Raw genomic sequence first — 13,330 nt, forward strand, 5'->3', positions numbered from 1 at the left:
AACCTCTAGGGAAGAACAATAGCCAATGCTAGTAAGAATAGAACGGCATGAGTGGCTTGGTGACAAGAGAAGAATGATCAATTGGAAGAACCATAAGAGTGACAAAATCTCCACGTGCTTTTTATAGGGAATTTTTGGGCATATAATTCTGCTGCCAACAAAGAAAGCCCTGTGAGTGCTTTGGGGCAGATTGTGAGTTTCGGGTTAGCTCACTGCTAGTGTGTCGTACACACTATCGTCTCCATTGCAAATCCTAGCACGCTTTACAGTCCCACCTCTGGAAACTCCCACAGATGACAGCATGACAAGGGGGCCTTGAGGCCTACCCATAGCCCTCTTGCACGATTGCAGGCATGGGCTGACAACGATTCTCTGTACGATCATTGGATTTTGGGCTTTGGAACTATTGGATCGTCAGATTATTCACGAAACCAAAGATGCAAATACCTCTCTATGACTCTCTAGTAAGGTCAAAACAAACACGCCAAAAGAACCTCTCTGTAACTCTCTGGTAAAGCTCTCATACATTTTGGGGGCCAAGATAACCTAACCCACACTCAAGCCTTGAAATTCCCGTAGCTTTTGAAAAACCCAAATTTTTTTTCAACAAAACACAAGCAAAACTGCTCAACCATTTCACTTGTAAACTTAACAGTGCCATTGTGGCAGTACTTTGAGCCATCTTGTACTTATCCATTACCTTTACAACATAATCAACAAGACCTATCAAATCATCAGTGCCTCCTTTTCCTTGACCTTTCATATTATATTAACCTTACACAATTGGCATCAGTGCCTCCCTTTCCTTGACCTTTCATACTATATTTACCTTATACAATTAGCAGCTGAAATAGGATCAAATTAACCACTTGATAAGCCACCCAGAGAACAGAAAATTAAGCACCATGTAAGCTATCCAAGCTACTCAGAGAACAGAAAATTTGCTTCGGACCAAAAGAATATGCTGAAAATTTCAACATAATTAGCTTTAAACTGAAAAATTATGAATCATAGTTACTTGCTCATTCCGAGTTTAGCAAAATATCAACATATCCATGGGACAAATACATCACCCTCCACCCATGGAATTGCTGAACTAAAGAATTTAGGGTACTAATGAGGAAGTTCATTAGTGGTATTTTCACATCCTCGAAACAGATGTGACGACTCTTCATCCAGCTGAAATGGGCTCCTGGAACAAATCCTGTTGCAACAATCTTCATACAGAATCAAAAATGAATATGCTGCTTCAGCTAGACTGTATTTTTATTCATTTTGCCTGTGGATGCTCATTAAACCAGGTTTGCTCAAAATGTGGAAGGACTATCCTGCATAAAGAATAGCCATTGACCTATGTGAGTTCCAAAACCTTTGCATAAGTTCAGAACTGAATGAAGTCTTACTGCTTTGTTACCCCTGAAAAGAGTAGACGGAGCAGAGTCAAGTGCACAGCGTATGGGCCTGATGAGAGCTCTTGGGGAATCATTACAAACCTGGATAAGCACTTCTTTTGTTGGTTATATTAGCGTTGGATCTCTGTATTTACTGAAAATTTCCCCTATCCCAGATACCAATTCCGGAGAGAGTGGCCTTTCCATTGTGAATGCAGATAGATTTTCTTTGAGTTGCTCCATGGTAGTAGCACCAATAATTGAGCTTGTTACAAAGGGCTGATCCCTTACAAAACCCAGTGCAAGCTGTGCTGGAGTAAGCCCATGTTTGTGAGCCAATTCTGCATACTTCTGCACAGCTTCCTGTGGCATATTTCACATAACCCATATTTAAGGAAGGGATTGACTGCTTTCCTCCAGATGAGGCATTCAACAAACAGAAAGGAAAGTACTTACCCTTGCTAAAGACTTCAAATATCGATCCATGTAACCTGGAAAAAGGTTTAATCGCCCTTTCTTGGCTGCAGCAGTATTAACATCAAGGTACTTCCCACTAAGTACCCCTCCAGCTAGAGGAGAGTATGCCAGAAGGCCCAAATTGCTGTGTCGAGGATCACATACCTCAACCAGATTGACTGCAACCAGATGATATAGGCAAGTCAATATGTCAATAAGAATTTTCCACTTCAAACGTTTAAAAATAAACCAGTTGACAGTACATAAATCAAAACATTCGCTCAAGCCAATATACAACTAAAGTTGCCCCAGTGTTTCATATTGCCGACTGAAATTTGTGACATGAATTGTACCTTCAAACTGGCACCGTACAAGGAGACTGTAGCTGTTCTGGATGCTGATAATTTTAGGGAGCCCCATTGTTTTTGCGAAGTGTACAAATTCCATCACACCAAAGGAAGTCTCGTTGGAGACACCAATGTACCGCACCTATGACCATTTTACAAGTAATGAGAGTAAAGAAAGTAATTGTCCAGTAAGTTTCCATGACTACTTAGTGGAAACAGGGTAAAGTCTGATTTTCATCTTCCAAAAGAGGTGGAACATAAAAGAGATGACACTATAATAGTGGCAATCACCAACACAACTGGTTCCAAAACTGCAAAGAAATATGTAAAGTTGAAGCTCAATTCTGACTACAATTACAAAAGACTGAATGTTATTGTTGTGGAAGGAACAATCGCATGGTTTGATCATTACTGATAGACATCTTCAACAACATAAGAATGAATTTTTCAATTTGTACCTGCATGATCCCCATTTCGCCATTCATGCTTTACAAAAATGCACCTATGATAGAGTACAGTCTCATGCAGAAAAGTGAGGAAGATAAATCTGTATTTTCAGCATTAGTACCTCAGTGAGCGATATGTTCTAAACCGGTTTTGTTTCGGTGCATGAGTGCACTTAAACTTACACCATCCAATCCTTTTTTTGAAAAAGAATAAGACACCATCACCTACTGCAAGGAGTTCTTTCCACTACCGACGAACATTGAGAGTCCTAGGGTGACCTGCCAGAAAGGTCATAGAGATGCACATGCCACATGCCAAAGCAGCACCAACCACACATTTTGAAAGATATTCCTCACCAAGGAATTTGTTACTTAGATTGTGCACCTCCAAAAGATACACCCAATGTGCTCTTTTGTGCTAGACAATCCACAAGTGGTACAGTCAAACCCATTAAAACGAGTGTTATTAAGGATTGCATGCTTGGCTGATGAGGAGGAAGAACTATGAGGTGTTTGAGGGTAAGGAGGGTAGTAAGTATAAGGAGGGGGATAGGGTGGGTAGGCAAAAGAAGTTAGAGAGCTGTTGGGTAAGGCCCTCGCGTGCGTCCAGCAGGCTATGGTGGATGAAACTCCATGGAGAGAGAGAGAGAGAGAGAGAGAGAGAGAGAGAGAGAGAGAGATTCTCCCTAGATAGGATTTGCTTGCTTGGCACATTACAATTTCTTCTTGTTGGGAATAAAGGGCCATCGTGCCTTTTATATGTGCACGGATGTGAACACACCCTTAGCACATTTGTACTTTCATATATATATCTATCTAAAAACCTAAAGAGGTACACTCGTCATTGTACCCAAGAACGTCATGCTCACTCTCCTCTCTACTCTATCTCTCTGCTGTGAGAAAGCATTCTGTGTCTCGATCCTCGCGCCCTCTGTCTTAACAAACTGGTATCAGAGCTGGCAAGGAGTGCACGCATCTCAAGACAACTTAGGAGAGGTAGTCAGACTAGCGAGCAGAGTTGCAGGTGTCTCAAGCGAGCAGGAGTCGCAAGCGGGCAGCAGTCGGCAGGTCACGGGCTGCAGACATCATGCGAGCAGGCGATGGCAGCAGCTGTGCATGACGGGGTAGCAATCGTGACAGGCAGGACGTGACGACCAGTTTCTGCAGGCGACCAGACCTGTGACCAGTGTCCAGCGGGAGCAACGAAGCAGGCAGGCGGAGGCCACGCAACTAACAGGTTGCACGACTGGCACGCGACGGGCTGGTGACGGGCAAGCGACCAAGCAACAACCTATAGGCGCCGACAGGCAGGTCAACGAACCCCAAGTCTCTTTTTTTTTTTTAATCAAAATTTTTTCCAACAGCGTTCGCGCGTGGAAGCACAATTTCCAAATCTATGCAAATTTGGTCTGGAAAAATTGGGGCTTTTCCGGATTTGGGAACTTTATTGCAAAACTGGACAATCTGACTCATAAATTGCAAAATCGGTGCACATTTGCCCGAGAGTTTTGGGGCTTTTCACATTTTAGTGAAATTTTTTCAATTTCACTGAATTTTGTGCACACGGACCCGAGAAATTTGGGGATTTGTCCAGATTTGATGCGAGCAAGACACAACAGTGATATTTGTCTCAAAAATTGCAGGAATTTGTGACATTTCGCCTCCGACATTTGGGGCTTTTCATGTATATACAAGAATTGGGCTGAAATCTATCCAATTTCTCGACATTGATGCACATTGGACCCCGTGCAATTTGGGGCTTTTGCTGTTTGGGTGAAATTTGTGCGCTATTTGGTCATTTTATGTACATGCAACTTAATCCCGTGCAATTTGGACATCTAGCACTTGGAAAAATTAGGGGGTTTTACTGAAACTGCTCTATTTTGGCAAAATTGGCTTGTTCTATGCATGTCAAAGACGGTGCAGATGTATGGTTGATGCTTTGAGCACAAAAAATTTTGGGGATGCTTGAGCACGAAAAATTTTGGGGCTTTTGACCGTGCGTGTCAAATTTTGTGCCATGGGTGCATTACAAAACAAATTGCAGCTAAAATTTGGGACTTCTCATGTAATGTGATGTATTTGTCCTTGGAACAGCTGTAATCAGTTGTGGAGTGCTGTAGCACAAGGTTTAGTGCTTCTGAAAATTTATTTGCGGGTCTGAAATTTCTGCCTTTACGTGGTCATTTATTGTTGGTTGGTACTTGTTTGTACCTTGGTTACTTGTGTGATAGTTTGGGCCCGCATTTGCTGAATTTTTTGGTCGCATTTGGGCTGAAAATCATGGCTAGCAGCAGTGGTAGTAGTAATCTCATGCACATTAAGAAGCTTGAAGGAGCACATAACTTTGCAGCCTGGCGCTATAATATCCTGTTGCAGAAGAAGCAAGCAAAGCCGATTAAGACCAAAGGGACAAAGCCTGTAGATATGGAACAGGAAGATTGGGATGAGTTAAATGAGCTTGCACGCTCAACCATTGAGCTACCGATTTCTGATGCCTTGCTGTTTAACATTGAAGGTTTGGATTTTGCCTATGCTATTTGGACTCAACTGGAAAAACTGTATGCACACAAGAGTGCCGCAACAAGCAAAGTTTATTGGTTGAAAAAGCTTATGGATTTGCGTATGAAAGAGGGTACAGCAATGTCTACTCACTTAAGTAAGTTTAACTCCATTTTCAGCCAGCTGGTTGCCTTGAAGTTCATGATTGATGAGGAATTTAAGGCTACGTTCTTGCTTTGCACTCTGCCAGAGAGTTGGGATACATTCAGGACTGCTATGAGCAATTCTAATGTGATCCTTTTGTATGTTGATGTAGAGAGTGCTCTACTCATGGAAGAAATGAATCGGCAGAACAATGCATCCTGTAAGTCTTCCAGTGCTTTGCATACTAGGGGCAAATCACAACAGAAAGGCAAATTTGATAGCAATGGATGCAATAAATCACGTGGTAAGAATGTTGAATGCCATCATTGTGTTAAGAAGGGTCACTTTAAACGTGACTGCTACAAATGGAAGAAAGAAAAAGAAAAGGGCAAAAAGACGAATGATAGCAAGTAAGAGAAGAAAGAGAGTCAGCCTAAGAAGAGCAGTGTCAAAATTGAAGAGGTGAATGTAGTCATTCATGACAGTGATAGTGGGAATGACGTACTCTTTGTATCTTCACATTTTAGTACACACGCTTTACTTGTAGATACGAATGATGACATGCATACTTGGATTCTAGATTCAGATGCTTCCTTTCATGTCACCCCTCATCGTGAGTGGTTCTCTGACTATACAGGGGGTTGATATGGTGTTGTCTATCTTGGGAACAACTATACATGTGACATTGCAAGTATTGGCAGTGTGTAGCTGCAATTTCAACATGGTTCTATCTTCACACTTCAGCATGTACAACATGTACCTCAGCTCAAGAAAAGCTTGATTAGCACAGGGTAGCTAGATGATGATGGATTTCATGCCACCTTTGGTGATGGGAAATGGAAGATCTGTAAGGGATCTAGAGTGATTGCTAGAGGTTATAAAAGTGATACCTTGTATCCTCTCCATGTATCTAGTGTGAGTGATCATGTTGTTGCCGTGACCGAGCAGCCAAGTGTTTCTTTGTGGCATGGCCGGTTGGGACACATGAGTCAAACTGGAATGAAAGTGCTCTCTCGTTTGGGTTACTTGCCTTGTCTTCGTTATGCTGATTTTGAGCATTGTGATCATTGTGTTTATGGTAAACATGCACAGACGTCTCATAAAAAGTTTGTTTCGCTAAAATCTTCTCCTCTAGAGTTAGTACATTCCAATGCATGTCAGATGCTAGGGTTATCTTTAGGGGGAAAGAAATACTTTGTCACCTTTGTCGATGATGCTACACGGAAGATATAGGTTTATCCTATTCGTAGCAAGGATGAAGTGCTTGATAAGTTTAAAAAATTCTTGATATTGGTTGAGAATCAGACTGATAATTAGACTTAGCTGATTCTTTTCTCCCCTTAAGACACATTGCCTTTAGGTGGAAGGTTGTTGGGAATAAAGGGCCATCGTGCCTTTTATATGTGCATGGGTGTGAACACACCCTTAGCACATTTGTACTTTCATATATATATCGATCTAAAAACCTAAAGAGGTACACTCGTCGTTGTACCCAAGAACGTCGTGCTCACTCTCCTCTCTACTTTGCACTCTCTTTCTCTGTCTCTTTGCTGTGAGAAAGCATTGCGTGTCTCAATCCTCGCACTCTCTGTCTTAATACTTCTGCCCCTCTTTAGTCACTCTGGTTCCTTTGTACCTTGACTATGATATCTGAGTTTTTACACACCATGACCTAGAGCCATCTTGTATCTTGTAGCCATGCAATCTATTTTCGTAAGGGGGTTTGTTAGATTTATTTATCCTTGTGTGTGAACACACATTATTGTGTGTAGAAGTGCATCTTTAAGTGTAAACGCCTTTTACACCCTTAGCATTAAATAAGGGTCAAAGGTTTAGCTACACGGCCTAGCTTATACATTCAAGCCCTATCACTTGTACTTTCATCACACATATCTCACATATAATTATAAATCTATTTCTTCCAATTTGTATACTCGCAAGAGTTCTCTCTCTCTCTCTCTCTCTCAACGTCTTACCTCGCAAAGCCAGTGTCTAATCCCATACAATGATTCTGAATAGGAGATACATAACTAAGAGAGATAAAACATGAGGTAGGTCATGATATGGTCTACTGACAAGCTCAAGAACCACATGTAAGGCATGGTTCAAAGGTACATGTGCATGGCTTAGAGGCTGATCAAAAGCCAATGTGGCTCAGGGACACTAGGCACATGAGTAGAGGCCAAATACATGGGTAGAGCTTTCAAGATCAACTCAAAGGTCATGCGCAAAGTGGTTAGAGTCTCCCCTAAAATATAACTCCTTAGTGAATCGGAAGGAAAGGAAATAAAAAGAAATACAACTCGTTTGAATTAAAATCCAGACAGATAACCCCACACAATTATTTAATGACGGAAAGGTCTTAGCACATGTGTGCACATGGCTAGTGTCTAATTCCAATCACCTAAGTTTTAACTAAATTTGTGATAATCTTTGTAAAAAAAAAAAAAAAATTGGATTAATATTTCCCCTTGATGTTGATGCTGAGGACATTGCAATGAATGTTGATCGCTTGCAATGGCATCACCAAGCATTGGATGCTTGGTGGGTCATTTTTCTGCTAATGTTGAAGGCAAGCACTCCGGTGATCTTTGACATGTTGATGGAAGCTCCCATTTGATGGCTACGCGCTCAAACATGAAAATCCCCAAAGTTTGATGAAGAAATTTCAACCAAAATTGAAATTCCCAAATTGCATGTGAACTGTCCTTTGATGAAAAGTTTAACATTTCAAGTAATTAAGGTTTAAAATGAAAGCGATTTTAATTTAAGCCTTATCTTTGGTGATTACACATGGAGGCAACACATGGATTACGATATGTAACTGTCAATGCAATGGGACAAGCCAAGCGGGACAGGTCAACAAGTTTTCACAATAGGTTCCTGATAAGCAACATGGGGCGACTTGTTGGAAGCAATGGTGTCAAATCTAACGTGACAATGCACAAGTGAGAAAATGGTGGGCTTCATTGATGCAATTAGACAAGCTGATGGTGCAAGTCAAACAGACAACAAGTTTGTCGTGGAGGATAGGCTATAGGGCAAGCGCATAGACAGAAAGCACAACACTTCTTCTTGTTCTTCTTCTTCCTCTTTTGCATTAATGTGCAGTAGTCCTAGACTTGGTATGTAGCAAGTTAGGTCTTGGACAAGAGCTAGCAAGTAACATAAGGTTGAGCTACTAGGGTAGCATGGGTGCCAGAGCTAGCTCTTGGACAAGAGCTACCAAGTAACGTAGGGCTGAGCTACTAAGGTAGCATGGGTGTCATAGTTCGGGCACACCTGCACATGGCAGCATTGGAGATTGCTTTGATACCACTGTTGAGCTAAAATATGCATTACTTGCTGATTAGCCTCTTAAACAGCCCCAAAACACACTAAAAATGCTCTTTTAGAGTAAAATCCTAAAACGGGGAGCGGTTCGAGAGAGTTCAATGGAAACCCTAAAACGGGGAGCGGTTCGAGAAAGTTTAGTGAAAACCCTAATTTTTGGGGCGCCCTTCCACATCTGTAAATAGACAGGCTGCCCCCATTCAGCAATCATCCTTGTTTGCAGGTTACACCAGCCCACACACCCTCTGCTACTGTTGGCGCCCAGTTTCCAGTCTACAGCCCACCTCCATCTGCTGTCCAGCCATCATCGACTGCAGCCGCATCATCTTCAGCCTGTCCATTGCTGTAGGCGACAACTCTCAGCTGCTGGGGACTGCTCCAAACTGTCCCAGACTGCTGTTCAGCCTGCTGTCCATCATCTCCAAGGTCAGCCAGCCTGCGTTTTCAGCATTGCAGGCCCGGACACTCTCAGACACTGTTTCAGCCTGCTATTTACAGCAGACTATGCACAATTTCCAGCCCCCGATCGGTTGTACACTGCTGTGTTTACCAGTTTCCAGCCTCCAGACTGCTGCGTTTTGGTGATCAGCCTGCTGCCATTCACTATTCAGCACTCCTACACTCCGACTGGTGGTCACAAACTTGGGATCCGTCTTCGGTGGACGTCACACTCCGGCATTGCTCTGCCCTTGAGCACACTGTACACTCTTACATTCATTTACAGCATTCATTCACTTCAGAGTTGTGTTCTCTCTCTCCCTTCTTCTGTTTGTGTTTGAGTTTTTGTGTTTGAGTTTTGAGTTTTGCGTTTAGGGTTTGAGTTTTGCCCTTTGTGTCTGTGTCTGTGTCTTTGTGTTTCTGTCGTGGTCGTACACTCTGTGTGTCCTCAGTGCAAACCCTAGCAGTCTTCTTAACATGGTATCAAAGCTGGTGCTCTTGTAAAGAGTATCCTGCGGGTATTGTTGAGAGCTATTCTTTGTGCAAGGCACACAATACAACTCATAACCAAATCACAATGTCCTAAACACCTTCTTCTCCAATTCCTATGATGTCTTATTAGGCTTCTCCATCATTGGAGGCCCTGAGATGGCATTATGGACTCGGTGGGGAGGACGACACTCCACCTTCACCAAATTTCACTAACATGACAGAGGAGGACTTTGAGGAGTACTATCGCAACAAGTACGGTGATGTTTACACCCCTCCTACCAGTTTTGCTACCACATTCGGACCGGTTGGTGAGGCTGGCCACCTCTCCGACCATGGAGGACATACGGCATTCGGAACGTCTGGCGATCCATCTTCATCTCCGCCAGGTCCAATGTCAAGTTTGTACAATTCTTTTGTGTTGCATGAATCAAAACCCTCGCCTGTTTCTTCTTTTGAGGTACAAGATCCAAATGGCTTTGCGTATGTGAACTTCAATAGAGGGGGCTCACGAAGTAGACGAAATTCAGGTACATCTACAGCTTCTGTTTCATTTGAGCATATTACACACACTTCTCACTTCCCTCCCATCCCACCCTCTTCTATATCACACCTTGATCATCTCTCATCATCTTTCCAAAATCTTGGATTATACTCCACATCTGCATCACACACCCTAGGGGTTGGATCTACCATCTCCGCTCCTAGCACCTTTTCCTTCTCCACCCCATTCTCTACCTCTTTGCACCATGGTACTTCGTTAGGGGGAATGCCACCCTTTAACACAGTGCCTCTCACCTTTCAGCAAATGAGCACACCCATCACTCCTGGGTTGACTGTGATGGGCATCCCTCTCACTATCCCTAGCTTCACATCTCCCATGACCACTCATATGCAAGAGTTTCCATCTCAGCTTATGGTGCATCTTCACACTCTCCTTGGGTTACACCTACGCAGGGATTCCCATCTTCTACTCCCCGTGTTCCCATCCCACCTCCTTGGGTTCCTCATGTGGCTACCATGCCCATGGCTAGTCAGCCCATCCCTACCTATGGATCCACCTTGCACACTACCCGCATGCCTAGTGGGCACTCTGGGGCCCATTCCCAAGTGTACTCCACTCCCCCATCCTACCCCCACTACATTTTTTCACACTATCCATCTCCGAGCACTACCACTCCTATTGCAACGGCCAAGAATGCCTTGACGAATAAGACACGTTTTAACGGGTCAAATTTCACTACTTGGTCGAATTTCATGCAACAAGTGCTTGAGTCTCAGGGTCTTTGGAACCTCGTCATTGGTCTAGAGCCTATGCCGGACCCTCGACTAGCTCACCCTGACTACATCCGTCAATGGAGAGTCCGCAATGCTACAGCCAATGTTGAGCTGATGCAAGGATTGCATCCTGAGTTTCACTCTCATTTGCAGCACTTCCCGCTCGCATCAGAGCGTTGGAGTCACCTTCTCGACCACTATGCGGCTCGTGATCGTACTCGATGCATCAATCTTGACTTTGAGCTTCAAGAGTTCTCTCTTAAGGAAGGGGATGATCTGAAAGTCAAGCTGGCTGACTATAGGCGGTTACTTGCCGAGTTCGCCACCACTGGCTCTCCAAAGTCAGATGATGATCAGGTTACATTCTTTTTGAATAAGTTGCCTGCAAAATACTTCAATTTCATTCAACACATCATCTCCCAACCTCGATTGCCAACCTTCTACGAGTTTGAGTGCTAGTTCTTGCGTTACGCAAGGCTGCATGATCAAGTCTACAAGAAATCCTCATCATAGCCTTATTCAGAGCAGAGGGGGTTGGTTGTTTCTTATTCGGGAGGGAAAACCACCAGTGGCTAGAACTCACTAGATGCGAAGGCAAGCCAATCAAAGGGTGACTCCTCTTCCTCCGATGGAACCAAAGAATCAAGACCTATCTGGCAGCAACTCCCTAAGAAAAACTGGTTTTGCACACACTGCCAGAGAGCAGGCCATGTGAATGAGGAGTGTTGCTCCAAGGCCCAAGGTCTTCCACCTAAAAAGCCTCAGCAGACCGCTACGACTTCACAGTCCAGTGGGGGCTTCCACCTAAAAAGCCTCAGCAGACCGCTACGACTTCACAGTCCAGTGGGGCTACGCCTTCCGCTGCTGCCCCATCTGCTCCTCCAGCCCCCACAATGACCCCTGGACATGTGACACATGGATAGCCTCAGCGGCCATCCTTCTCTACTCTTAAAGGATTGGCTGATTGGTCTGCAGGTACTGATCCCGTTGCACTTCATGCATCTATCTCACCTTCCTTCCCACCTTGTCAAGTGTTCCCTTGGCAGATCCCTGCTACTGGGCATATGCGATGGTGGCCACCTTCTTAGACTAGCATGTCTCTAGGTCCTTTCCGATACCCTAGGTCAATCTAGCATTCATTTTTCACACTCTTAGAGTCAGGCCCATAGGATTTTTGTCTCTACATTTTAAGTCTTCCACTGCATTTACTAACACACACATATGCATTTGCATCTTTGTATTTGTTCCTTCAGTTAGCTTTTCATTTTTGTTTTGTTTTGTTTTTTGGAGCATCTCACTACTGACCTCTGTGATTGTAGACTTTAATCTCCTTTGCAAGTTTTGTTTTCAGTGTAGGGTTAACATGCAAGTTTGCCCAATCCTACCTGGGTTGAAGACTTGGGATGCGTGCCGATCCTTCATGGTTTCATCATCCTTGGAGTTTTGCTCTTCTACCAGCATGGAGGCTTCCCCTTCCAAGGCGGATTGTGCAGCATCTCTCTTGATACTATCATGGCGGCGACTTCTACCTAGCTCTTCCAGCTGGGATGCTTCCTCCTCCTCTTCATTCCTTATGGTTCTTGGCACCACACGAAGACCGACATCAAGCTCCTCTTCCTTCTTCGGCATCTACATCCAAGTTGAGAGGGGGTTCCTACCCTTCTTGGTATTCTACAAGCTCCAACACTTTGTCTTCAACATTGGCTTCTCCCCCCTATTGTACCTTACCCTTTGCATTGCATGATTTCATCATCTTTGTACTAGGGTGCTTGGGCAAGTGAACAATTTTCCCATGAGAGACACTATCCAAGTGGCACCTGCTGCATAAGCATTCTTCACTGGTAGCATACTTTGCATCTCAGTGTGCAGAGCACCACTTGAGCGGATCCTAAGTTGTTTCCACCAGCGGTTGTTGTTACCACACCACCATCCTTCTTCATCACATGGATACCTCATCACCTACTTTTCCTCGTCATCGATACCATGAGTGGATGGGTTAGCTTGTACTGTTTTGTGATGTGTTGGATGTACCCTCCCTACTCCCGTCTTCTGGGTCACTATTCCTCAATCGGCCGCATCCCATAAAATTTACTACACTTATTCAAAAAAAAAAAAAAAACAACACACAAAGTTCAATGTGGTTCCATCCGCCTTTGTAGGACTTGGTAGGCCATTGGGCAACCAACGTGTACCCTTTGTCCGATGCCCTGTCCTCTCTGAGGTGACTACTTGGATTCCCTTGGTACGATAACCATCGCCTCTGTAGTCTTGGTAGGTCACTAGGCAGCCGACGTGCACCCTTTGTCCGATGCCTTGGCTACTTTGGGGTGGGACGCCTTAGGATACATAAACATCACCATGGCTGGCCTAACCTTTCAGCTCAGTTTTGGGCCTGAGAGGGGGTGTTGAGCTAAAATATGCATTACTTGCTGATTAGCCTCTTAAACAGCCCCAAATCACACTAAAAATGCTCTTTTAGAGTAACACCCTAAAACGGAGAGTGGTT

The 13,330-nt window shown here is 43.9% G+C and overlaps 1 protein-coding gene across 1 annotated transcript in view; it reads right to left on the reverse strand.

The window, feature by feature from the left end:
• Window positions 1-949: 949 nt before the first annotated feature.
• The window catches only part of LOC148022768 (uncharacterized), a 61,687-nt gene continuing 49,306 nt past the window's right edge, over window positions 950-13,330 (reverse strand). The window contains exons 6-9 of the mRNA XM_087695698.1: window positions 2,201-2,336; window positions 1,848-2,026; window positions 1,494-1,754; window positions 950-1,328 (exon numbers count right to left, since the gene is read on the reverse strand). Coding sequence (XP_087551824.1) covers window positions 1,518-1,754; window positions 1,848-2,026; window positions 2,201-2,336 — 552 coding nt within the window. The 3' untranslated portion in view covers window positions 950-1,328; window positions 1,494-1,517. The remainder of the gene's footprint in view (window positions 1,329-1,493; window positions 1,755-1,847; window positions 2,027-2,200; window positions 2,337-13,330) is intronic.

This window comes from Lygodium microphyllum, chromosome 16, assembly GCF_053477565.2.
Source record: "Lygodium microphyllum isolate KBCC chromosome 16, Lygodium_microphyllum_v1.1.10, whole genome shotgun sequence".
NCBI classification, from domain to species: Eukaryota; Viridiplantae; Streptophyta; class Polypodiopsida; order Schizaeales; family Lygodiaceae; genus Lygodium; species Lygodium microphyllum.